Raw genomic sequence first — 26,497 nt, 5'->3', positions numbered from 1 at the left:
TTGTTAAATAAAATCTGTCAGGCAATAGAATTGAATAAATCAATGGTTTGCTGACGTATATACGCTAGCAGAAACTTGCACTGGCTTAATTTACTACTATATGGCCAAATGTATATGGACAGGCCACATGCTTTCGTGTATCTTAGGACTAGGACTGTTTTTCATACGGGTAAGGCCCTTTCGTTCCATTTAAGGGAACTCTTAACATTACTTCAGACAATGATATTGTGAACCAAAAGAGTGCACAGAGCCCTGACCACAACACAACACAACACAACAAACTCTGGATGAACTGGAATGTAGACTGTGAGTAAAGTGTTGCTCAGCAAATCCCTGAGGCCAGGTTGCAAAATCTTGTGGAAAAGTTTTCCAGGTAAGAATTTGTGATAGCTCCCTCACTTATAAAGGGTTTGTAAGTAAGAGTGTCATTTATGGTTAGTAACCTGTTTACTAATGCCTGATCAGATCAGTTATACTGCATACCTGGTATAAGCCAGTAAGAACAATGTTTTAGTTGTCAGGTTGGGAAAAATCCCCCTGACTGGCGTTCATCCTTTCTGTTTGATAATATTGAAAATATAAACATTTATTTAATAATGAATAATTTAATTCATTCTAATATTGAATTAACTGTAATTATAATAATCTAATTACTGATTTAATTAATAACTGTGGGTTTCTAATAGCTTGTTAAGTCGGTCAATCAGATGTTGATTCTCTGCCACCCACATTTTTAACAAGGACTCACTCAACTGAAGCTCTCGATTGCCACCTAGTGATACACAGCTGATATTACACCATAGTGCTGATCTACTGTACATCTCCCAACATGTCACAGTGTTGCTTTATTGGCACAGAGCATAAAAACAGGAGACCAAAGATCAAAAGAATTTTTTTTCAGTGATGTACAAAGTTTTATTATTGAAGAAGGTGCAGTTACACGGTGGTGTTAAACTAAGAGCTAGTGTATCATGTAAAACCCTACAGGTCCTGTCTTTGGGTCGTAGAAAACATGCCAGCAGGTTTGTTTCTTCTTTTCTGAAAAATGTGGATGATGTACCTTGCGTAAATGTTTTCTACTAAATGATATTTCCTATCTCATCGTGTTTCTTTGTTAATACTAAAATGCTGAAGTTGATTTTCTATGAAGAACTGTTCATGCTTCAGATGTCCCAATGAATCCCATGCTTTTAACATAATCACTGACTAAATCTGTAACATGGAACAACTGCTCTCAAACCACAGAACCTATTACGAAACACTTGGAAAATGTACTCGCACTACATTGATGAAATGTTTATAATGATGTTATGAATTTGTTTACTTACAAAACAATGGGATCTGTGTGGAACACAATGCCATGTTAATGTTGGTAAAGGGTGGTTCTTGATTGCCTTGCTTGCTTTTTATTGCATTTCTTTATTTAGTGCAGATCTGATATAGCAGCAGAGAGTCTAAATGTCTGACCAATTCACTGCAGGCTAACATCACGTCTGAGCTTCAACAATACACGGAGTGTGGCAACAATAGAAAATGTATCAGTTAATGTTCATTTGAGCCCATATAGTTTTGATATGTGATACTACACATCTGCCTTTTCATTTCATGTGTACACAGTTTGGGGACATATTTGCCCAAAACAGAAGAGCTACTCAAATTAGCAAGCTCAGGCTATATCACATGATTGAATTCAAGCAAAGCCCCATAAAAAATGCGTGGTGGCTTGAAACCATTCATGCATGCACATTTTCATGTTTTATTCACTCCTTTCACTGTTTGTATATTAGAAAAACACAATTTTTCTGCTGACTTTTCACAGCCGTCGTCTCATTTTGCAGCCTGCTCAACACAGTCCTGAACTCAACCATTTAACATGCCATGCTGCAGGGTCACTGGTCTGTTGATGAGGGAGTTGTCTGCAATACTTTGAGGGCAGTTCATCTGTAGTATTCAGTAAACACCAAGCTGAATTAATGATTTTGAAAAGCAAGCACATTTTTTCACTCTGCGAGATTGACTAATTGATTATCATACAGCGAAGGTTTTGGCATCATAACACCTCAAGTCATTCAAAGGTATAGAAGTTATCAAGATACTATGCTAACCATGTGATAAAACAACCTTGCGTTATTAACTCCCATGGTGTTTTAAAAGTTAAAGTGATTGGCGTAACTGAGTAAGTACTAAAAATTCACTATTCAAATCAAGAAATCAAGGTGATTTTCTTTTGCATGTTTTGTACAAATCAATGTGAAAGTATAAGTTTGATGAAAAATTAAGTGTCTCTCATACATTTATACTCTCATGTACCTTTCATCACTAATAAATATGACAGGAATGTCCCCAACTGATTTAAAGAAATGCTCCTAAACCTGCTATTTCTCTGTTGAAATAAAAACCTTGATGAATACAATTCACTTATAATTAAGCTTGGCTTGTGTTACATCACAAAAAATGTTGATAAACCCATTTGTTTTTATATTTCTACCATCTTCAGTAATAAACAGCAAAATGAAACCATTCACCTAACATCAAATAGTCTGTAATAGCAACAACAGTCAGTCAGTTGGCTACAAGATCTCACGACTGGTCTTCTGTTGACTGGTCTCCTCCTGACCTACTTCAGTCCTGGCCATGCCCTCTCACCACATGAGACCTCTCCAGTGAACGACAAAGGTGAGGGCGCATAGAGGTCAGAGTCTGTGTCTGATTCACCCTCTGCTATGAAGGGTCTGACCCTGGGACAGAGTGAGGGTCCAGCTGCGGCTTCAGTCCCTGTTCCAGCTCCCCCTCCTGAGCCTGTAAAGAAAGAAGGCCCAAAGAAGTCCTCCTTGGCCTGGGAGATGCTGAAGCCACTGAAGGAACGCTCCAGCTCCTCATGGTCAACAGACGGGATGGATAGAGATGTGTCGCTCTCCACAGCGGTGGCATCCTGCTGACACCTCTGCCTCCTGTGGCGCCTCCTGCCCTGGGTGCTGCTCTCTCTGCCGCTGCAAGAGGATCGGTCGTGCGCCGGAGCAGGAGGAGGTGGAAGGCGAAACAGCGTGGGCGAATGATCGCCGCTGCCTCCGACTGGTGAGGGGGTGTTGGCCACGCTGCTGTTCCAGGCAGGCTGGCTGAGAGGGTGCTGCAGCTGGTGCTGCCAGGAGGTAGAGGGGCGGCTGTGGCTGCCAGAGGGAGTGCTCACTGATCTTGCCACGGACCGACCCAATAAAGGATCTTTCCTTTCCAACGACCCATCAGAGCATGGGACGTCTACAGCTGAGCATGTCTTCACCTCCTTTTCCTCCTTCACTTCCTCTTTATCTTCCTTCTCCACCTTGCTCTCCTCCGGGCTGTGGTAAGGCGGGGCTGGATAAGGCTCTTTTGAGTTGAAAAAGGCCTCTGTTTCCGAACGAGGGATGCCCATACGCTGCACGTAAACATTGACCAGGAAATCGAGTTTTCTGTCCATACAGTGCACCTGCAGTGAAAAGGAGAAGCACACAATGAAGAAATGGTCTTCCATCACCAGAATTAAAATATACTGAAATACTGTATATTACAACATAAATTACAAACACTCCGATGACTGACCTCAGCATAAACCAACCAACTCGCGTGATTTTTGCCAGCCTGTATGGAAGACAGAAGTACATACCTGCTTCTCCACTTTGACAAGACGTCCCATCATGCTCTGGTCCTCCGCAGCCTCTCCTTCAGCTTTTGGACCTTTACCAACTATTTGGTCAACTCTAGCAATTGAGAAATGTAACATATGATTTGAAAGAAAAACACTATACTGCCACATGGGCCTAATTTGTTGAAGCTTAAGTTCATGATGCTATAATGTTAACTATTGAAGTGAAGACAGCCTTTATTTTGATGATACTCAGTGAGCTACAATTATGTTTGAAACGAATGAATGAATGATGACACTGAGCATTTCCTGTTAATGTACTGAGTTCAGGTGGATGCTGTGGATGCATGCATTATGCGATGAGGCAGTCTTAAACCAAACATAGTGTGACGAGAGTGGACAACTTGTCTGGGGCTAAAATGCATCACTTGACATGCTTTTGTTGTGCTTCATGCTTCATTTCCATTGCATCCTACTGGGGGAGCTCTCCCTTTGTCTCTCCAGTGTGAGAGCAAGCATCCAGCACTGTCAAACCCCTGTTGAGTAAGGCCTCATGACATGGCTCATTAACATTCAGTGAGAAAACTGCAGGGTGTCTTGCTTTTTGTTTTGTTGGTATAATATAGTGTGACATGAGAGCAAAAGTAACTGCACAACTTTTTCTGGTTTTAATTCAATATAAAATCCTCCTCTTATATTAAATTTCTCTTATCCAAATAAATGAGACAGGTCACGTGGCTTGATCTCAAAAGAGGTTCCATTAATCAAAATAATAAGGTAGCATGTAACTGCTATAGTACTTGGACTATGGTATAAGGAGAATAATGCTGGTAAAATGGTCATTCTAGAGGTGCAGTCTATTAACCTAACCTAGGACCTTCAGTGGACTTCTTATGGCGAGGTGTTGAAGGGGGAGGGGGCCCAACAATCATATCTATCCTGGCAAGGCACACAGAGACGATATGAGTGCAATGCAAAATGAAGCAACGTGGGAATCACATTTGCTATGGAGAACAAGTTTCCAGTATATTCCACACACACCACACATATGGTGAGTCTGACTTGCTTCATGGATGAAAAGTGCATGTATTTCACTGTTGGAATACATTTATTCTACATGTTAGACCTTCAGGAGATCAAAATGTGAGGAGTTAATTTGAAGGGAGGTAAAACCAACAACGTTAGTGCTACAATGTCATATCTAAAATATCTAAATGAATTTGTGATGCATTCAAAGCTGAAGAAGTGAATTATAACTTGATATATAATTGTCACAGATACAGATCTGAATACAGCACATGTAGCAGGACCAATGAAACAGGCAAATCATGTGACCTATGTGTCACAACATGTGTGTATCCAGCAAAACCACAACTACTGCACTACTGATACACATCTCTGTTATTCTGAATTTTAATTAACTATCTAATCCTGACATTTAGGATCACAGTGAAAGAGACCATTGGACAAATTTTTCACTCTGAGACAAATTACAAGAGGAGGAGTCAGAATTAAACAGGTACAAATATACCGTATGGTGAATGTGCACTTGCCTGGACTGCAGGTTCTTAATGCGAGACAACATGTCCAGGTGACCAGCAGAGTACTGCTCGATCACATCCATGACGTCGTACGGTCGCAAGCTTTCCTTGAACCTCCTCTTTGACACCAGAAACTTCATGATGCTGAGGGAGGAAAACACATGAGTAGACAATTTTCACAAAGCACACATTCTGACTCGTCGGAAAAGCACAGGCATTACTAACGATATTAGCCACGGCTCTGTTCTATTCATGTGTTCCCAGGAAGCCATCACAGTGTGACAGTAAGACAGCACAAACAATGCCAAGATGAAAACTGAAAACTGAAGCACTTCAGTGGACTTCAGCCATCATCATTTACAGTTGTGCTTCCCCTACAGTGACATGTCGAAATGTGTTTCCCTAAAAAGTTCTGGCATAACAATGAACACATCAGATTTGGAAAACTGTTTTCCTTCATAAAAGGATAACTCATTAAAACCTGAGAGTTAGTTTTATAGTTTGACAAAATAACCTTAACTCAAGGCCCACTCGCTTCTTTGTTCCAGTGTTTTCCACCACTTCAATAATCAGCAAAAATCTCATAAGTGGACTTGGACAGAAATAATTTTACTCATCAATTTCTTTGTTATTTTTTCTTGACTGATGCTTGTGTTTCTTGTCCCATCGAATTTCATTTTAGCAATGTCACTATGTTCCCAGATTTTACGACCAATGACCAAAATTAATAAAAGTAAAGCTTATGTTATAATAAAGTGGAATTATCTTTTAAACAGTATCAGAGCTTTGTGCACCACAGATGACCACAAAGCAAAGCAAATGATATAAACACAAAGCATATTTGCCTATTTTATCTCTGGGTGAAGTAAACATTGGAGAACCATAAAACTTGGGCATTAAAGTGAATCCTTACCAGATTGCCCTTATTGTAACCTTCAAGCCTGATGGCAAGTCTTGAGTGAGAAACTCACAGTGGCAGCTCTTATCATCACCAATTTCCTCTCCTGGGAGGCTCGCCTCTACAGAGCAAAGACAAAGACACTCTTAAAGAATATTTCATCTGCTTTCACAGCATCCACAGCAGAAGCAAAGCAGAGCTGTTGCTTTTAGCTTTGAAGGTGCAAAATTCAATAACCAAGTTGGTGTGAAGCCATTTAGCCAGTCTGTGTATGTAGTGAGCGGGCTTCGTGGAACAACAGAAAAAAAACAAAAAACAAACTTGGTGCAGAATTGAAGGATAGTGCTGATGGGATAAAGCTTTACTATAACCTTTAATGACAAGTACTCTCTTCCCACCACCAATTACACTCTAGATTAGCATTGTAATTAGCATGTTTAGTTTAGCCAGAAAGTTCATCGATGGATTTTGAAGCATATTGCACAGAAGCAAAGGTATCAAGGCCTAATCACTGCTTAACAGAAATTAGAGGAGAATCTGGTAGGGAAAGTGAGGTCTCTTCATGCAACGTAAAGCAAGTTTTTGGGCATGTTGTCTCTGCATCATTTTTGGATTATCTTGGCACACCACTTGACTTGAACCCGTGATTAACTTCCCTACCTCAAAATAAGTACTCATTGATATGTAGTTCTTAGCATCCTAATAAATACTTAAATCAGTGCATGCATTTTCTCAGTTAATATCATGCTTCAGTCTTCAGTCGTCTTTGGGAAAACTCAAAAATCAAAACAAAAAGGGTTCATGTCAAGCAGACAAATCTCAGCAGGTGTCAGCATGCAGGTTTGTCTGACTGGTGAAGCTGACTTGTGTTTTGATCATTTCCCCCATAGAAGGAAGCCAACCAACAAAATATTCCAATGTCTTACTTATTAAACCTTCAATTGCTGCAAAAAGAGAGAGAGGAGAGACATGGAAGAAGATTTGTTATGGATTCTAGCTGGATGACTATGGCAGAAAAATCAATTCCAAACATGGGATCATGTGGAGTTCACTGAATGATTTCTGGTTCATGTTTGAAATGGCTGGTCTCTATCTGTTCTTAGATCTATGCTTAACAAACTGTATATATCAGAAAACTTGATATGATAAATATACTATAAAATATACATCTAGACATTACACTGCATATTACATTCTAAATTGAAGACATGTCATGATGACTTGTCTAACCTGGAGAACTCTTCAGTCCAAAGTCTTCGTCCTGCATTTCAATCAGCACTTTAACATGCCATGAAGCGGAAGAAGAAAAAAAACTAATGAGAATTGATTTAAATTGCATAATTAAAAGGCAAAGAAATGGTGAAGGAGAATAAGTATACTTGTGATACAGTGACCTGGATGACATATGGATGTGGCTGGGCTGTCTAGCAATAAATGATTGGTGGACACATGCATCCAGACCAACAGAGCTCTGTCTCCCCAACACAGTGCTGAAATGTTGGCTTTAGTGTATCCCATATAGTAAGTACCTGCATGACAATTACTGCACAGTCTACACAATGACAGCATCTTAAAGAGGCTTGATTACTATAAGTGGCATCAACACCCTCCATCCAAAAAGAGACAGCTGGCACGGAGCCACCCTGTGATGTTGAGTAAGTTACAGTATATGGTTTTATTAACAAACCTGTGATCTATATGGCAGCAGACTAGGTTTGTAAAAACACATTCTTGCCAAAATACTGGAAATATATATGCCTCTTCATAAAGACTTGTTGTGTGTACTTGAAAGATAAAATAAAGGTTTCTCTCTGCAAATCAAAATGAAGGATCTGAAACACCATAACAGAGCCCAGAGTTTCCCAACAATTAAACATGGAGCGGGTCATGTTGGCTTAAAGGAATAGTTTGACATTTTGGCCTGTTCTCTTTCTGATGAGAAGTTTTGCCAGTCAAGTCAGTTTTCGTTCTATGGCCACAGCTCATAATGTCGTTTCAAAGGGTTGTACAGTCTGTACAGCATACAGTGCTCTCTATCCTCAGATCCTTGAAGCCTCTCTAATGTTGGATCAAGATGGAGAAACTGGAGCAACCTGGCAATTAGCTTAGCATCAATACAGAAAGTAGGAGGAAGCAGCTAGCCTGTCTCTATCCAAAGTTAAGACAATGCACCCAGCGGCACCTGCAAAGTTCATTTATCACAAATTGTTTGTTTGTTGCCAAGTATGTGAAATATCTCAACATCTAGATAAACACTTTGGTGATCACAACTTTCTGATTTTCTAATTTCTAGATATTAGGCCTTGGAACTATGTTGATAACTATGTTCATTTATGATATTATGCAAAACACCTCAAAGCTCAAAGCAGTGATGTGGTTAAACAAAATGCAACGTGTTGAATTGTGAGCTTTGCAGGAGTGCTGGGTGGATTTTGTTACCTGTAGACAGAGCCAACCTACTGTAGCTGTTTACCCCTGCTTCCAGTGTCTATGCTAAGATAACTGGACCTATTTTCATAGCTTCATATTTATCAAGAAGATGTGAGTCTAATTGATTTTCTCAAAAAAGCAAATAATCTCATCCTGCAAAATCTCGACTTATTCCTTGAAACAGCTGTGAAACATCTATCAAATATTAAACAAATATCGAGTTTCTCTTTCTTGAGTTTGGTCTTTCAGAGTACATAATAAATTATGTTACTATGAACAATTGGCTATTGGCTATTCCTAATACAGAGATAGTGATGCTGTCAAGATTCTACATGTGTGAACTGTGTGGAGTTCCCTCACCCTCAGAGTTTTGCCGTGAGGTGCTCCCTCGGACTCTGAAGGCCTGTTTTGGCCCTCGATTCTTCTCAGTGAAGCTCCAGCTCTTGGTGACCTTGCTGGGACTCGCCTCAGCCCCATCTTCTGCCCCGGGAGACTGTGCCTTCCCTTTAGCCACAGGAGCCTTTGAAGGACTGGGGAATACCTTGTCCTTCAGGCTGGCCTTCCGACTACAGGGAGCAAATAACGAGAGGGGATATGTAACTAATTTAACATTTTAAACAACATTATTAAATTGAGATAAATAACTATTTTTAAGTAGATGTTTTTATTCTTTATTTATCCTACTTGGTTGTTTAATGTGGGAATTTGTCAAATTCAGCACTGATGTGATAACAAATCTTACCTCAGCAGCAATGCAAAATGGGCAATGTCCTACAGCGGAAGGAGCCATGTCCACATACGAACATAGTGGAGCATTCAGTGGGTCAGGCAAGCAGCAGGAAGCTACAAGCAAGCATGCATGGGAAGCCAAGTGACAGTGCGCATCTCAAAAGGAAGAGCTGTCGTCTCACTATATGCAAAAAGTGAACATAAATCATGCAAAATAATTCACCATCGTATTGTATGCTCCGCCTGACACACAGGAATCAGTCAAAGGAAAAGCATTGTTAGTTACTCCGCAATATGCAGCTTGCCCGCTCAACAGAGGTTTATAAGGGCTGAATAGGCAAAAAAGGCAGCAAGCAAATAAACTGCATGAAGACATTATTAAACAGAAACCATAAATCAGCTGTGACAGGGCGGTAAACAGGGATGTATATCTGCATTTTGGGTTTTTTTTTTTTTCAAATGAAAAGGTAAAAGGCGTGGGCAGATTGGCTCTTGAGCTGATTCTTAGCATAAAGTTTTTCATGAAGACATCACTGAGAGCTGCACTACAACAGTTCAATTTTGTTGTTATTCTGTGATTCCTCTACCTTTACTTGTGTTTAAAGAGGGAGAGGAACAGAGGTAGGAATGTAAGGAGACAGAGACTTGCAGTGCAGGTGTTAGTATCTGTATAGCAACTATACCTAATAGTTCTCGGACAGCAACCGCAAAGTCTGTCTTTGTGTGCATTTTCATTACTGGAGTGGTGGGCAGTAGAGGAGACACAAAAAGATAAAATAGCTGTGGGTACAGTCAAAAAAAAAAAACAGCAGTGTGTGCCATACTGTGATGCCAGTAACACTTTATTCTAACTATAGTTTCTGTTTCATTTGCAACATGTTTAAAATGAGTTTTTAATCTTTATTACATTTCCACGTATAGAATGGATTTAAATGGCTGCCAGCTTTCTAATAATCTTTTATGGCTGATATTTCATGTCATAGTTCCACAAATGGGTGTGCAAATGGATTATAAAGAACTAAGTCATGATAAAGTGTTACACTGTCATTAATTACACTTGTTTCTTTTTTCAAAAACAGTGTGATATAACTCAAGCAAGGCTCTTGACATGTTCAAAATCACTTTTTCCCGAGGAGATGCTGAAAGCTGTAGTATCAAAGAACAGCTTATTAGTGAATATTTAATAAAGCTGCCGGTTGGGAGTGAGGCCAAAGTGAGCTGATCTTTGAGCACCATGTGAGCAAATGCAGCAAGACCGTTCTTGAAGGAGGCACTTAACACACAGCCACATATACGACACACACACACACATTCACACACACACAGATATACTGTACACACACTCCCCCAAGAAGAGTGCCTCAGCAGCAGCTAAGAGCAGAATTGAAGAGAAGCCAAAGGTGGGTGAAGAGAGACAAAAAACAATGAGATCACAGACCTGGGAGAGGTTTCTGTTTGAGACTCCTTCCTGTGAGGACAGAAGACACCAACCATTACAGTGCAAGTCAATCGCGTGTTACTTAGCTTTGAAAATTTCTTTTAGAACAACAGCAATATGAATGTTACTTAAAATAAGACAAAAGATAAATAATGTAATCCAATCCATGAGATATGGCTGTGTATGGAAAAGATATTCTGTTTAAACCTGCAGTAACTTTGGAAACAATCTGTGAACAGTGAAATAGTTTCACCTTTTAGACTGGTATGGCGAACCTGTCAGGAAACAGTTGGTGTCCTTCTAATCAATGCTATGTTCACCCTAATTTAGTTCTGTTTTGGTCTTCACTAACTAATGAGAAGTACCTGACCTTTTAGCAGGTAGATGCTATTCTATGTTTACCAGCTAGTTGCTAATTTTGTCTGTCTGTCTCTCATTTGGATGTGAGCAGTTTGTGTGCTGTGGTTTTATCAATCTAAAAACAGTTGTCAGCTATTAACCTAAAATCCAAAACAATGAAATACCCAATAAAGCTCAGTAGAGCTGAAAGGAACTGCAGAGTCAGACGTCAGCAACCTCTTTCACATTCACATAGCTGTTTGGGCCTTGTTAGTATAATAGCATTTAATTTTAACATGGAAAAAACAAATCCCTTTTCTCTTTTTTCAAATGTGTCTTTTTCTTTTTCAGAATTATTGCTCCACCATTAAAAGTTGTCATCAGGATCCTCGTCACCATGAGATCATCATCATCATTAGCTTAGTCACTCTCACTGTCATATTTATACCTGAATGACTTGCCCTTCAGATTCCTCAGCAGATCCAGCTGATTCAGAGGTGGGATAAGTCTGGGAAAAAAGACAAAGAGCATTCTGTCAAGACAGCTTCAACAGTGACAAAAGGGTAAAGCTCGCCATTGGGCTCTTTAAAGCTAATTCTGTTTAGTTTGGCAGTTATCTATTTTACTGGTCACCACCTTTTCACCTCAAATTACTACTGGAATGAAACCAAACATTATGTAATTACTAAATAGGACAGACAAGCGGCGATTTTCTTCTTCAAGACACATAAAAGGTCAAGCACTGCGGGTTATTTGCTGATTCACAGAGCTGGACAGAAATGTTGGTGGTTAATTTAACAAAGTAGCAATGTTGTCTTTTGAACAGCAAAGAGGTTCAGGTGTCACTGCCAACAGGGAGTCTCATGCACTTCACGATTAGCCTTATTAAAGCAGAAAGTGATAAGTCACTGTGAGTGTGATTCTCCACAACACACAGTAGTATCTGATTCAACAAGAAAGTGTGGAATACAAAAAGGTGAGGATACTCTATAGGCTCAGTTTTCCCCTTAGCTTCTCAGTTTTCTGAGCTTCTCAGAGAGATGGCAGAATGTGATATGGCAAAACAGTTGTATTTACTAAAAATGCTGAATAATGCACAGCATTACTCAAGCAGTTTTATCACTTACCTGTACATTGGAACGGCTGCAGTCTGCTCATAAAAATCCCAAGTGCACAGCAGGTCCGTACGGGAAAGGTTGGTAGCATAAAACCTCCAAGCACCCTGGATAGAGGGATAAAAATGTCTATTTAGCTTTTTGTCAAGAACACAAAACAGAGATTATCTGTGCTTGACAAACCTGCACATAGAGCTGTTATGTACAGTTTTTCTTGGATGTATACCTGGATGAGGCCTGCTGCAGGGTTACGTCTCTTTTCAAAATGTTTCTGCCTGTGTTGCTCTTGGACTTTGAGAGCAAATCCGGAACCCAGGATGCCCTATACAGATTCATAGTGATACAAAGAGTCCATAAAATGAAGGAGTCAAAACATAATCCTTGATTTATTATTCATAATCGTTCACATGCACGTCACCAAGCAGCAAGCTTGCTTGGAAGAAGAAAACACTTACATTGCCATTACTCAATGCAGGTAATGGTACTAATTCTTTTTGATTGTGAAAACCTGTGAGAACGTCCTGAAACATCCACTACGACAGCACAGCAAAGTGATGCATTTGGAAATACACCCCACCAAAGATGAGGCCTCTGCAGCAGCGGAGGATGGTTGAAATATTCCAATCTCTATGACTGATTCTTTCAGACAGATAATTAGGAAAACATCGATCACAGAAAACCCCAAATAAAAAAAAAATATATATATCTTGTATACGTCAGTTTTACTCTACATTACAAGTTGACAGATCAATGTTGCAGGGCTGCTGTGACAAACTTGTCAGCCTCTCTCTTGTCTTGCCAACATGTTGTTTGGGTCAATCTGTTTGAACTCTGTTGAAGATTTCACTTTGCTTTTAACAACCATTAAGCTGTTGAAGAGAAAATGTGTCTCATCATCAGTTTAAGCCAGATGTGCCTTGCATCTTGCTCATTCATCATTTTTTCTGTGTAGGTATTACTGTAACAAATTACTATTGGCATGGAGTAATAACATAAGCAATAAATTACACTTTTTAAGTACCAATTCCAACCCTGGACACCAGTAGCAAATCTGGAGACCAGTGGCAAATCTGACGGAATAATTCATAATATCACAAATTATATAATAAAATGTGAGTCAGAAGTCAGAGTGGGAAAGTAATGCTGGTTTCCTGTGCTGATACTGAGTGGTGATGCGGCTCTTCGCTGCTCACTCAAAGCTTACTGCTGAGTATAACATCTTAAAATCTCAGGTGAAACAGCAATCAGCAGCTGACAAATACATCAGCAGCTGGAATTACATTATCGTAAGATGAGAGCATTTTCAATGCAAAGGGGAAAAAAGAGCAGAGTTTTGTGGATGCAGAGGAAGCTTTTAGCTGACTTCTGTAGCCTAAGTACCAAAGATGGACACATACATAACACAACAGACAGTGCATCCTTTTCTGAGAGACTGAACTGAAAACTCATTGGTTGGCTTAAATGTACTTTCCAAGACTGACTGACTACTTTTTATCCATCCATCCATCCATTTTCTATACCGCTTATCCGTCAGGGTCGCGGGTGACTACGTTTTAATGCTGGGAAAATAATGTAATGAAAAAATAAAGTAATGCTGAGCTGCTTGCTAGAAATTAAGGTATGGTGTCTGTTGAGACTGAACACAAACTTAAAGCTGCATGCCATAAAACCAAAACAATGAGTTGAAAGGTGCTAAAAGGCTGCCTGGAGCTAACCTGAGTGGCTTGGCTAGTGAAAATTCTCTGTTGGTTCATGACTGTAAGCAACGTCTTTCACACTATGGCCATTTGACCCATTGTTAGCACAGCTTTTAAAATTATTGGTTTTGATTAATAAAAATTAGCATGAATATGCTAGCAAAGACCAGTTACAGTGATATAATACAAATTATGTATATTCAATTCATCAGAGTTTGTCTGCCCATCTGGTGGGGCTTAATTAATGTTCTCAAAAAACAGAAGAAAAACCGAGTACGCATGACAGACAATAAACAACACAGATAAGAGAAGCATCTGTAGAAACATTAAAACATAATTAAAACAAACCCAAGGACAAGAACTAAACACACTGTTTCTTAGAGAGGTGGAAGAAGACAATGTCCTTCAGTGAGCACTTAACACCATGATGGATAGAGACTAAATGAATACAAATAAAGCCATTACAACTCAGCACTTTAAAATCACTCTTTTGCTAACAACACTGGGTTCAAAGCAGTCCTGACTTGCCCTCATACTTACAGCAGGAAGTGCAAAGAAGGCCACCCCGATCATGCTGAATGTGGCTGCCAGCAAGCGTCCATTCCAGGTTTTGGGAACCTTATCACCGTAACCGATGGTGGTCAGAGTGATCTGGTGAAAAGACAAGCCAAAGTCACGACTTAATTTGAGGACTGTGGTATATTATGTCACATTTTAATTAATAAATGATCCTTCTGTTTTGTCAGTTTAGTCTTACCAGTCCCCACCAAAGAGCATCAGCATAAGTCTCGAACTCATCATTGGACTCCTTTTCCACAGAGTATACCAGGAAGGAAGCCAGGATGAGACAAAGAAAGCCTATGTACCACGCTGTGATGAGCTCCTACGGGGAGAACCAGTACAATAAGCATCAGGGAATCTGAAGTAATAAAGTGTCATCTTGGTTGCCTTGCAAAGTGCTGATGTAAGCTCTGTGATTTAGTAAAGACAGCCATTCTGTAATAATATTGGGCATGATTATGTGAGTCACATGCCCTTTGTGGCAAACCAAGGATTTCATAGACGTCTTTATTTCCCTGGAAACCACACATGCCCACACCCACCCTCCCATCCATCTCACCACATCACACATACACACACAAACACGATTGCACAATCTTCATGGCTTATTGGTGTGAACAAATAGTTTTAATTTAAAGCTCATTAAAATAAAACTGAGAGAGATCACAGGGGAAAGGGCTGCAGCACTGATGGTTCAAAACCTATGTGACACCCTTCATACAGGTGAAGATGTACAGCATCAGCAACAGTTCAACATACAGCTTGATGTTAGAAGTGGACAATGATCAACGAAAAGGCATCCATCCATTTTCTATACTGCTTATCCGTCAGGGTCGCGGGGGGAGCTGGAGCCTATCCCACTACGGACGAGAGGCGGGGTTCACCCTGAACTGGTCGCCAGTCAATCACAGGGCCAACACACAAAGACAGACAACCACACACTCTCACACCTCACTCACACGCAATGTAGAGTAGCCAATTAACCTAATGTGCATGTTTTTGGTATTGCGGGAGGAAGCCTGAGAACCAGGAGAAAACCCACGCAGGCACAGGGAGAACATGCAAACTCCACATAGAAGGGCCCAGACCGGGATTCGAACCTGGACCCTTCTTGCTATGAGGCAACAGTGCTAACCACTGCACCACCGTGCCACCCCAACAAAAAGGCAATAGAAGAAAGTACCCTTTAATAGTACAGATTACTGTAAAATGTTATTTGCCATATCAAGTCTTTTTTGGTTGGAAAGACTGACTTCATTGTCTATGAACATTTTTGTATAATTTGACTGCAGTGCATATACAATTTTGTTTTAAACACCCCAAAAACCAAATAATTGCAAAAGGTGTTTGACTAAAGGAGCAGTGAACTCCTAGCAAGCCTCTAGCACATGACATGGTCACCTTGCTGTGGGCATAAACTACAGATCCGAGTAGCTTCCAGGTGCCTCCACGGCGGTCCATACGCAGCATGCGCAGGATCTGCAGGAATCTCAGACTCCTGATGGCAGATGTGGCGAAAACATTGCCCTGAGATCCAGCTGCCAGTACAGATACTGAGGCAATCAGCACCATAATGTCTGATCAGAAGATAGAGATAGAGAGAGAGAGAAAGAAAAACACTATCATATATACATATATATTAGATATCAATTGTACTCTGACTGGAAAAAAGCAGAAGCCAGATACAGTGTATCAAGTCAGACTCAATTAACAACACTCCACTGTGTACAATGAGGATCAGTTTTCCTGTAATTGAACAGTTGACCAAATTACTTGGGGTCAACTAGTATTAGTGTCAAATTTTCATTAAAGTAGACTACAAATCTAGTTTCATCTTGTCTTTGGCAAGGCAAAGAATGTGGTGAAAATCACATGAAAGCCTAGCAGATGGTTATTAAACCATCCCGCATTTGAAAATGGAGAGTCACAGCGATGTGTTTGTGCTATGTTCTTCTGCGAGACCAAGGTGAGAGAAATGACAGCCAGCAAAACACAAGCTGACCCTGTTTTCTCACCTATGACACAGAAAGGCTTTCTGGCAAATTTTAGCCTCCCTCTCCATCCTCGGTATCGACAGCAGCAGCCAGCAGCCCATATCCTTACTATGTACTCCACTCCAAACACTACAATGGTCACAATTTCCTGTGGAAGAAGGCCGAGATGGAGGAGTTAACCATGTGACATGAATGTATATGGAGTATAGGTTTACAGCAGATAAAATGATACCCACCAGGATGTACAAGGCACTCTCTGAGCTATTTTTGAACTCTTTGATGGTGGCGAAGACAGAAAGTATGAGACAGGAGAAGACCAAAAGGAAGCTGAAAGAGAGAGGAAGAACATACAACAATCATTCCTTTTCTATTTAATGTACGTCACTGTAAAATCTGTCGAATCCTGTTTCATATGCATGTAGGAAGTTCAGTATACTCTGGCTTGATTTATCAATGCAGCATAGATCACAAAATTGAATCATTAGGTTTCATGTAAATGCATATGAGATGTCCAGTTTTTTCCTGGCAGTGAGCACAAGTTAAATATGGCAAGTGTTGTGTTCATGTACACAAATCTTTAAGAATGTCATCAGTACTCAACAAACAGAATTATTTCTTAACTCATGACAGATTAGTTAATGCGATTCCTACAGATTACATTTTGTGACTATTCCCCAAACTGAAAATATCTTTTCCTAACCTTAACCAATGTGCTTAAATGCCTAAATGTAACCACAGAGAGGAACTGAACCCTGGACTATGGTGTAGCAGTCCTGGACTTTGTTGTGTTTCATTTGGTGTAAGTAACAGGATGCAGGCACAAAAGCTAGTTATGCTGAGCATGACAAAAATTAAATAAAAAAAAAAAACATCCATGTCATTTGACAAACTGCTACATTGAATTTAAACACATACAGACAATACCTGTCAGTCCAGCAAACACAGGCCAAGACATACAAGACATACCAAAATGACTTATGATGGTGTAATATCAGAAAAAAAACCCTGTATATTAAAGGGTCAGGTCACCCAGCATATTTTCTCACCTGCTTCAAGTGGGTTCCTAGATATGCATTTTTAAATTGTTTGTGTTGTGGTTTTGAGATTCACCTCTGAAACATGTGCAGTCATCCCAATACAATGGCAGACAAATTGTTTGATTGTTGCTGGTGATAAGTTTCTAGCTTTCTAGATACCATTAGTGGTGAACCAAATCATTGAGGTATTTCCATACTTGATGTAATGTTCAGCTGTTGTGATGGCATAATGTACCATCTGCTAATCAATTCTTAAAGCTTAAGTGGGTACAGCTGGGGACTGGATGAATAATTAGAGCTGCATATCCTTTATTAGTGGAAACAAGCCAAACTGCATCAACGGCAGTAGCTTAGCTCACTTAGAGTGAGTGAGCTGAACTGGTGAGTAAAATTCAGTCACTTAAAGGCAAATATATTTTCATATAAGATACCTCAAGTGACCCTGAGAAACATGTTTGCAGACAAATGTACAGAAGAAGTGAGTGTAGAGCATGGAGTAACATCAGCTGACATTGTCACCAACCTGCTTCTATGTGCCCAATCTCATTTGACAGAATGAATGCGCACGTCACTTATCAATGCTAGATAGATAGATAGATAGATTAAATTAGGATGTCATAGCCATACGGCCATATCTACACAAGACTGGCTGAGACCATCAGGAGAGCACTTTACTGGATGGAAGATAACATGTGATTTGAAAAGGAAAAGGCACAGCAGGGCCCAACCTCTGGGACTTTCCTTAGAAAAGATCTTCTGGAAGGAATCCAAAGCAGAGCTAATGGAAAGTGCTTGGTGAAACCCAATACTAAGACAAGGCTCGACTTTAAAAGACGCAGAAACAACCAACATTAATCAAAGCAGACATACTGTGGAACGACAGCAAGTATCTCCTGAGCACAAGATCAGGTGTTACACTTCAATGAGCACCCCACAGGAAAGTAATGTAGCTCACCAATAAACAGTATTAGACACAATTATTATCTCGGCTATGAAATAGGAGTTTTTACGTAATGTAGAGACCATTTGTCAGGTTCAGTTAAAGGAAACGTCCATCTGAGATGTTACCCTGAGCAACACTCATGCATACAGCAAGTAACAGAGTCATCATATGTATACCTTTATATTACAGGGGTTGGTTTAAAAAGGTGGAGGCACAGTGTGGTTGTTATGGCTTGCATGTTATTTACACATCCAGCAGACACCTGTAGCATTTATATGGAGCCATGTTTCTGTGCTCCTGGTGAACGTAAGTGTAACATTCGGTGTCCTTTGAGCTCCATTTTGATCTAAATATCTGGATCTTTAGCTGCTGAATAGAATTTATTTGAACTCACAACCGTGGCTCACCTGATTTCTTTTTTCTGCTGTGTCAGGATCTGTTTATCATATCAAACTCTTGGCAGCAGCTGCTGGCTACCAGCCAATCAGAGAGAAGAGGCAGGGATCAATGGTATGTAGCAGTCCGTGGTAGAGTAGATTCTGTATGATATTCTTCTTATTATTATTCATCAGTGGTATAAAGACACACCAAAAAAAATCTAAATTAGTTCCCAGCACATTTAGCTGTAGCTGCACCAGTTCTGTACATTTTACTTTGTTAGGTCATGTTGAGGTCATTCCCTCTAACATCTATCGTGTAAGTGTGTTTTTAGCATCTCATACATCATTGATGGCTACAGCATTCAAGACTTGCTTGGGAAAAGTGAGCTCTCCATGCACCGAGAAAGCTTTTATTATATTCTGTCCAAAGTCTGTCTGCAGCTTGTCAGTATAGTTTGGATTATTCGATCTAAATCTTATATGTAAGCTGTTGAAAGGTAGATTTCTTCAGTTTTGCAGTCCTTTTAGACAGCTTGCTCTTTTACTAGTACCGACATGCAATGCATCAGGCTATGTGCCCTGAATGTCAAAAATACCTTTCTGCCTCTTTTTAGCAGCCATTAGAGCCCAAATATCACTTCCTTCACCTCCTCCTCCAAGAGTGAAGGTGCAAATGACATGTGCACACTTTATGACTGTGTTAGATTTCACTGAAATATGCACTGGAATAGGCTTTGAAATAATTCTGTGATCTAATGAAATCAAATGCTTTCCATTTAGGCACCTGCTTTCACCAGGTTTTAAAAAAAAAAACACATTTTATTGTGAAGATTCTGAGATGCCTGGTCTTTTCAGCTGTAGCCTCAAGGCATATTAAGGTCAGTCAGTCAAGCAGTCAGACACTTCATATCTTGTCATTTACAGCGCTTTGATATGTCACATTGACTTGCCACTTCACCATCTGAAGACCAACATTTTTTTGTGTACACTGGAATTACATCCATAAATGGGATAGATAGATAGATAGACAGACAGACAGACAGACAGACAGACAGATAGATAGATAGACAGACAGACAGACAGACAGACAGACAGACAGACAGATAGATAGATAGATAGACAGACAGACAGACAGACAGACAGACAGACAGACAGACAGACAGACAGACAGATAGATAGATAGATAGATAGACAGACAGACAGACAGACAGACAGACAGACAGACAGACAGACAGATAGATTGCTGAAATGTTGCATGCAGAGAAGCTGGCTGCAAGTCTAATTATGCAACTTTCCTAACTCAACCTTGCCAAGCCCATCAGTACCTACTAATGAGGACATTTGCCAATAAAGGCGAGGGACAGACACTGCCTCCTGAAGCAGTCAAACAATTAGCTTCCACATCAGTCCTATCTATCAGTCCCTTTAGCATCAGCAGAGGAAAGCTTCCAAAGTTTCATTTGTCCCGCTCCATCACACTGTCTGTGGATACACAGCAGCTCACGGTTATGAGAAAGTCAAGCTTGGCCACAAAGAGGGTTATTTATAGTGCCTGACTGCAATGTATGTACAGCCTACCATATGCAAACTCTTTGCATAATTGTGCTAAGGCCTCAATTTTCTATTAAAAAAGTTTTTAATAAAATCATTGAACATAACATTGTTTTCTTGCTGAGAGTTAGACAAGAACTTTGATATCACTGTCATGTCTGAACACTAAATATGAAACCACACCTTACATCTGATAAGCTTAGCGAAGCATAAGGAGTGGAAGCAGAGGGAAACACTAAACACTAAAAAAGCCCAGTACACAGTCCCTGTTAAATCCATAATTTGTTGTTTTTACTATAAATGTTTTGCATGAATTAACCATTATGTAACCAAGTACATAATGAGATTCTGTGAGGTGTTGGGAGGTGATCTTTCTACCTGTGAACTGAGTCAAGCTGGCTGTTTCCCAGTGTTTCCATTATCAGTGCTAATAGACCATTGTCCATTTCCAAGCAACAGCATCGTATCTAGCACACAGATGTGAGAGGGCTAGATCTATTTACGTGCCATCTCATCTGGAGTGGCACCTCTGTCCCCAATAAAATCCCATTTACAGAGAAAATCACATTCACTCTTGCAGTCAACAAAACAGCCACGAGCAGAAACACACACACACACGTCCACTTGTTGTGGTCCAGACGACACCAGCAGGAATGTGACTATCGATCAATCAAGCTGAGGGGACTGTTGTTGGATGCAGAAAAGGCCTGCATTTCCTGCTGGGCTGCAGATAAAGAAACATTGATTTTCCCCACTCAGCACAACATTGCCAAACCCAGACATACTCATCACGCTAAATTTAGACTGCAACAAACTCAAGGAGAGCAAATACAGAAGACACTGCTTTTTCACCAAGCAAACAGTGCTTGTGAAGACCATGTGCCAGCACTGCAGTGTCCACGCAGTGGGCTCCTCGGGGAGACGTTTGAGGGTGATGATGGCTTTCTGGGGCACTCATCGCGTGCTAATAAATACACGAGTGACCCTGCTAGTGTGGCTACCAGCTGTCATTGTGTTCCTCAAGAGCCACAGAGGTACATCACAGTTCATGCAGTATACACAGTGGCATTTACTGGGAAACAGGTTTTACAAAAATAGATTTTCAGTTTTTGTATAATAAAAAGGACAAAGTAGCAGAGAACAATAGTATAAGAAAACAATAAAGCCTAATACCTACCAAATGTGCAGAAATAATGTTATTTGTACGCAGTCAAGTGAAAACTGCATTAGCAAATAATGTAATATATAATGCAACTGAAGATACACTATATAGACAAAAGTATTGGCCCTTTTCTTTTCCAGCATGACTGTGCCTCAGTGCACAAAGCAAGCTCCATAAAAACATGGTTAGATGAGTTTGGTGTGGAAGAACTTGACTGGCCCAGTTAGTAGCATACAGCAGGATTTTCAGAGACACTACATTCCAACAAAACAGCTGGCTGCTAGAACCAAAAACATCTGCAATAAAAACAGTGAGACTGAAACAAAACAGTGAAGGACCAATAAAGCTCTGAGGAGCTGAGGGAATATAGAAATATTGCTAAAAGCTGCTTTAAAGAACTCTTTTGGAATGAAAAAAAACATTTTTTTAGTCAGCTATGTTGTTTTAGCAATTTTATCAGTAATTTGATCTTTTTATGATGAGCATCACTAGATTTACAGCATAGTCTAGTGACAAACACATTTTAAAGCTAACTTCTGTAGCTTTTGAACAGCTTCTTTGGCCAGAGGTACCACCAATTGTATGATGATAGATTTCATAAGATTTCTTAAAATTCGTAGTGTGACACAGCACAAGTAGTAAGCTCATTGGTTGATCCCAGACAAATGAAAACCCCTTAGTTTTCCTGGGAGCCCTCAAGCCAGCATCATGAAGGACTATTAAATATTAAATATCCTAATAGCTTTCTGGGACTACTCATCAAAGTCACAATGGGACACAGTCCATTCCCACCCATAACCCAACTACAGGACTTCGCATTCAACCCCCTCTTAACACCGCTGGGTCACATCTCAGCAGCTTGGCTCTTCGCCTTATTTCTTCCCCAGTTTGTCTTTAGCTGGCCTGCTCAGCAGAATGATGAATAACAGGACCATGTCCTCAATCTGTCATTCTGAATCACTTCATGGGAGTTTTACATTTATTTTGTTTTCAGTGATTGATCACTTTCTGAACTCTTCCTCTCTTTGCCATCTTTTTCATTAGTTGTCCTCTGTTCCACTTTGGTGCAGAACTGACACGTTTTGTCAGGTTCCATCTGCAGAGGCCTTTCAATTTTCTCACACAGCTGGTGCTTCCTACAAGAGAACACACAGTAATGAGGTTCCTGCTGAAGCCACATCAGTGAAAATATGAGAGCCCTGATCTCTGTATCAGCGCAGGAACACACAGTCACTAAGACAGAGTACAGTAAAGGATGTAATGGATGCATGAGGGAATAACATGATACATTTTTGAAATTATTCCTCCTTATAGAAGTTGTGTCAACAAAGAACAGACACACAGTAACTGTTGTGACAGCAGGCTGATGGGTGAAGCCTTTGCTACAGAAAGTGTTTCAGTTTTCCCTTTCACTTATTCAAGATGTGCTTTACAAGATTCTCAAAGTTTAAATTCCCCAAAAATGTCCTTGATTTAGGAACACTGTGTCACTCCCCTATAACTGATGGTGGACCCGCGGCAGAATTCAAAGGGAAGGGTGGCCTCAGTCTCAGGTACATGTACTCATGTTCCAGGTATTGATCATTTGCACATCCTTTACAAATGAGTCCCAGGAAGAGAACACCTGCCAACATTTCAGGATGACACCCATCAGAAAGAAAAAAGCTGTCGTCTGAGCACAGGCACATTTTGCAACGCTGTCTTTGTCAGTTCAAGTCAGGGGTGTTGTTTTGTTTGCCAAGCGCTGTCTTTTGGAGCAGAGATAATCTGAGGAATGGAGGAGGGGAAACCATTTGAATGAAGTCAGCATATGATAGTTTTATAAATCAGTTGCCTGGAAGAGTTGGGAGATTAAACGAAGTGTGTTGACCATTAGTGATGTATAGAGCAGACAAACGGCATAGAGGCTGAGTTGTGGTTACTCTATGCAGATGTACTTTGCAGGCTGGAAGGGATATTGTGAACTTTGTCTGAATTTCCTGTAACTGAGTGACTTTTATGATCCTGGTCATGCGTAGTGTCCCCTTTCAGATCGGATCAGAATTTTTTGTAGAGTTGTTAACTAATTTATAACATGCTTTCCAGGGGATTCTGATTTTAGGCTGCACACATGCTACTGACCCTGTTCTAACTAGGTTGCTTGGTGGAGTTTGGCTTCCAAATGCTGTATTATATTTTTTAAAAAAACAAACAAAAAAAAAACCCCACATCACCGTTGCCTGCACTAGATTCAGCCATGAAGCTTGCACTATCTCCAGAGAATGACGTTGGTCAATAAAGACCTCCCAAAAAAGCAATACAAATGGTGAAGAAGGAGTTTTAGCTGGCTGCTATAGTATTCAGTTAATATTTCAAAAGCACCCTGAGGCCTTATATATATGTGTGTGTGTGTGTGTGTGGTTTCACATTAAAGCACAGGCTTTCTTCTGGGCATCCAGCCGTCTCTAGGGAGTCGATATGCTGTGTACAGTGAATTCCTTTAAGCTGTGGCCATTTTAACTTTGCACCTAACAGGCATGCAGTATTATTTTACTGAATTGGAAGGATGGAGGGTAAACTATTAACTGCAGTTTACCTGACTTTTCACTTGTAGGCTAACGTATCTCTCACCTGAATAGGATGCACAAAAGTACTCCTTGTTACATATATTAAAAGGAAACTACACTGGTTTTACACATTTTAGTAGTAACTGAGTACTACATCAAATTTTTGTAACAGAAAATCTGAATTTTTGACACCTGGTTTGAAAGATGTGGGCAGGAAAGGGCCTGAATGCAACGTGCTATTGGTTGCATTACAGGAACTGCAGGATCTAAGTCTATGCATCTTTGCCTCTGCAGCACACATTCTGACTATTTTTTAAAATCCATCTTTTGTTAGTTTTTCTTTTTTTAGGTGCATGAGTGGATAAGTACATCACTTAAATTGCTGCGGCACCACTTAAAAGGATAAAGAGATTTTTTTTTTTTCCTCAAAAGATTGTTGTCATTGGCAGCCACTTGCCTCAATGCTGAACACTCAGCAGAGGTGACAAATCAATAAGCGATTTTATTTAGGATGGCATCACAGGAGTCTATCATTTGTATTCAACCAAGACCTCACACACACACACACAAAGCAGCATTTTGTAGTCAGGACATGCTCACAGACTGTCTGGTTACTAGCTGTAGTATGCGGAACACTCCCACTGCCTGCACAGATGCTGTATGTCTGTGGACTCCACCTGACTGTGCAGAGCTGGACTGCAACGTTAATTAGCGAGAGTACTGACGCGGCGCGGAGCTGTCCACGCACCGCGGTGCTGAAGCCTCCCGCTGCCGCCACGCGTGGGAGCTCTGATCAGTGATAAACAACAGTGTGTAAAATATGAGCACATGTCAAACACAGACTGTGAGCATGTCCTACATCACCATAAACAGCTAAGACGGAAATCAACCAGCCGACATGTCAGCATGACATAAGCCCGAGTTGCAGAGTTAAAGCAGGAGTTCTGCAGGTGAAGTGATACCCCTCCTATAACCGGGCTGTAGACGCTTTAACCTTTAATGCGCCATCTGATCAATGGAGAAGGAGACACAAAAACACGGTAACAGCGGTGTGTCCCAAAGTAAAAGGCCCCGGTGACAGAATCAACATGCGAACATCACTTACACGTAAGCGTGATAGATGAACGCCCATCCCCGCGGTCTTTCCAGCGCATTGTACAGGAAATTCTGTAGTTTCCGATAGCTGGCATTTTTCTTCGACTGTCTGGGTCTCCCGGCGGAGATGCTGGACCTCGGTCTGCAGAGGATGCTGCTCCGCTTGGTGCTTTCCGAACCCGCAATGAGCAGCGCCCCATCCCTGTTGGATTCAGGAGCCCCGGGGTCCAGTCCAACGAACCCGACTTTGTGCTTCTTCTCTCCGGCTTGAGTTGGGTAGACCCCGCCGTTGAGAGATTTCTGCACCATTCTAAAGTCGAGACGACTCTAAAGAGGAGTTGTCCGTGCCCTTGCCGCGGGGATGCATCACCGGTGCTGAGGGGTGTGTGCTGGTGGTGAATGCCGTCGGTGTCGGTCCCTCTGGAAAACCAATTGCAATAATCGCACGAAACTGCACGGTGTATGCTTTTATGTTAGCCCCTTCCGGCCATTTGACAGACAGGGCGAGGAGAGAAACGCTCATAATTTTCACTCCAGTCTAATCGCGTTGGCCATCAAGAGGCTGTCTGGCAATCATTTAATAGCGAAGCAACGACTAACAGTGCAAAGTTAAACTGACGACCTGAACATACTACCAGCATTGTAACATCTGGTTGCTCCCGTTCTGAGCGCAAAACAATTCCAAGTTGTTGATCAGGAGGAGAGGATCATTAATGTGTTTTAATGTGATTCTGTCCCTAAATGACCTCCCATCCCCTCCACTCAAGTCCAGTAAAGAGGCTGCAATGAAGACTTCATTGGTTCATAGAATATTCATACAAGCTGGTTTCTTCAGTCAGGGTAATGGACAGCTACAAGTATGCCCAGCTGTGTGTTTCAAGTTTGCATTCTTTTACTGAGCAATCATCACGGACACATACAAAGTCTGAAGGTATGTGTCAATATCACTAGGACATCTCAGGCCTCATTTAACTGGGCATTCAAACAATGAATATTAACATGCTACATAAACAACTCCATAATGTATAGCAGCCTGCTCTGAGTGGATCCAGTTTCCCCGTGGCATCAGCATCAGGTTAGCCAGGGATCAGGCTGTGATCAGAGAGCTCCTGTGCAGTGACCTTAAGGCAACATTATGAGTAAAAAGAGTGAAAGTCAAAGAAAACACTTCAATCCCAGGTCCCAGTAGCACTTAAAGTCAGGTTGCTGATGTGGTGTGCGCATGTCAAGAGATGGAGAATAACCATCTGAGTCATTCATGTCACAGTATAGTGAAATACAGCAGACCAAAGGCAACATAAACATGGAGGTCACAATGTAAAGAAGGAAAGCTACAAATAAAAAATGTCCCGGCAAGACGGAAACCACTTCAGCTGCGTGTTATCATTTTTATACTGGACATCAGGTCCTCTGCGACAACAT

General features: G+C 40.7%; 1 protein-coding gene across 1 annotated transcript; it reads right to left on the bottom strand.

The window, feature by feature from the left end:
* Positions 1-935: 935 nt before the first annotated feature.
* On the bottom strand, positions 936-26,296 carry LOC124064036 (potassium voltage-gated channel subfamily KQT member 2-like). Its single transcript, XM_046398228.1, has 16 exons — positions 25,086-26,296; positions 16,598-16,688; positions 16,383-16,509; positions 15,769-15,944; positions 14,564-14,689; positions 14,347-14,457; positions 12,336-12,431; positions 12,122-12,216; positions 11,443-11,502; positions 10,656-10,685; positions 9,901-9,954; positions 8,849-9,054; positions 6,074-6,179; positions 5,173-5,304; positions 3,641-3,734; positions 936-3,463 (listed from the first exon to the last, which is right to left on the bottom strand). The coding sequence occupies exons 1-16, from the start codon at positions 25,382-25,384 to the stop codon at positions 2,618-2,620; spliced, it is 2,649 nt and encodes an 882-aa protein (XP_046254184.1). The 5' UTR covers positions 25,385-26,296; the 3' UTR covers positions 936-2,617.
* Positions 26,297-26,497: the final 201 nt, after the last annotated feature.

The sequence above is a fragment of the Scatophagus argus genome, chromosome 8 (assembly GCF_020382885.2).
Source record: "Scatophagus argus isolate fScaArg1 chromosome 8, fScaArg1.pri, whole genome shotgun sequence".
NCBI classification, from domain to species: domain Eukaryota; kingdom Metazoa; phylum Chordata; class Actinopteri; family Scatophagidae; genus Scatophagus; species Scatophagus argus.
The sequence above is the reverse complement of the archived record's forward strand: the minus strand, read 5'-3'. Positions and strand labels throughout refer to the sequence as shown.

Coding starts and splice junctions, on each gene's coding strand:
- LOC124064036 (XM_046398228.1), bottom strand. CDS start 25,384: ATGGTGCAGAAATCTCTCAACGGCGGGGTCTACCCAACTCAAGCCGGA. Junction 9,955..10,655: donor CAAACAGAAACCTCTCCCAG/GTCTGTGATCTC, acceptor CCACCACTCCAG/TAATGAAAATGCACACAAAG. Junction 9,055..9,900: donor TGCTGTCCGAGAACTATTAG/GTATAGTTGCTA, acceptor TGCTCCCTGTAG/TCGGAAGGCCAGCCTGAAGG.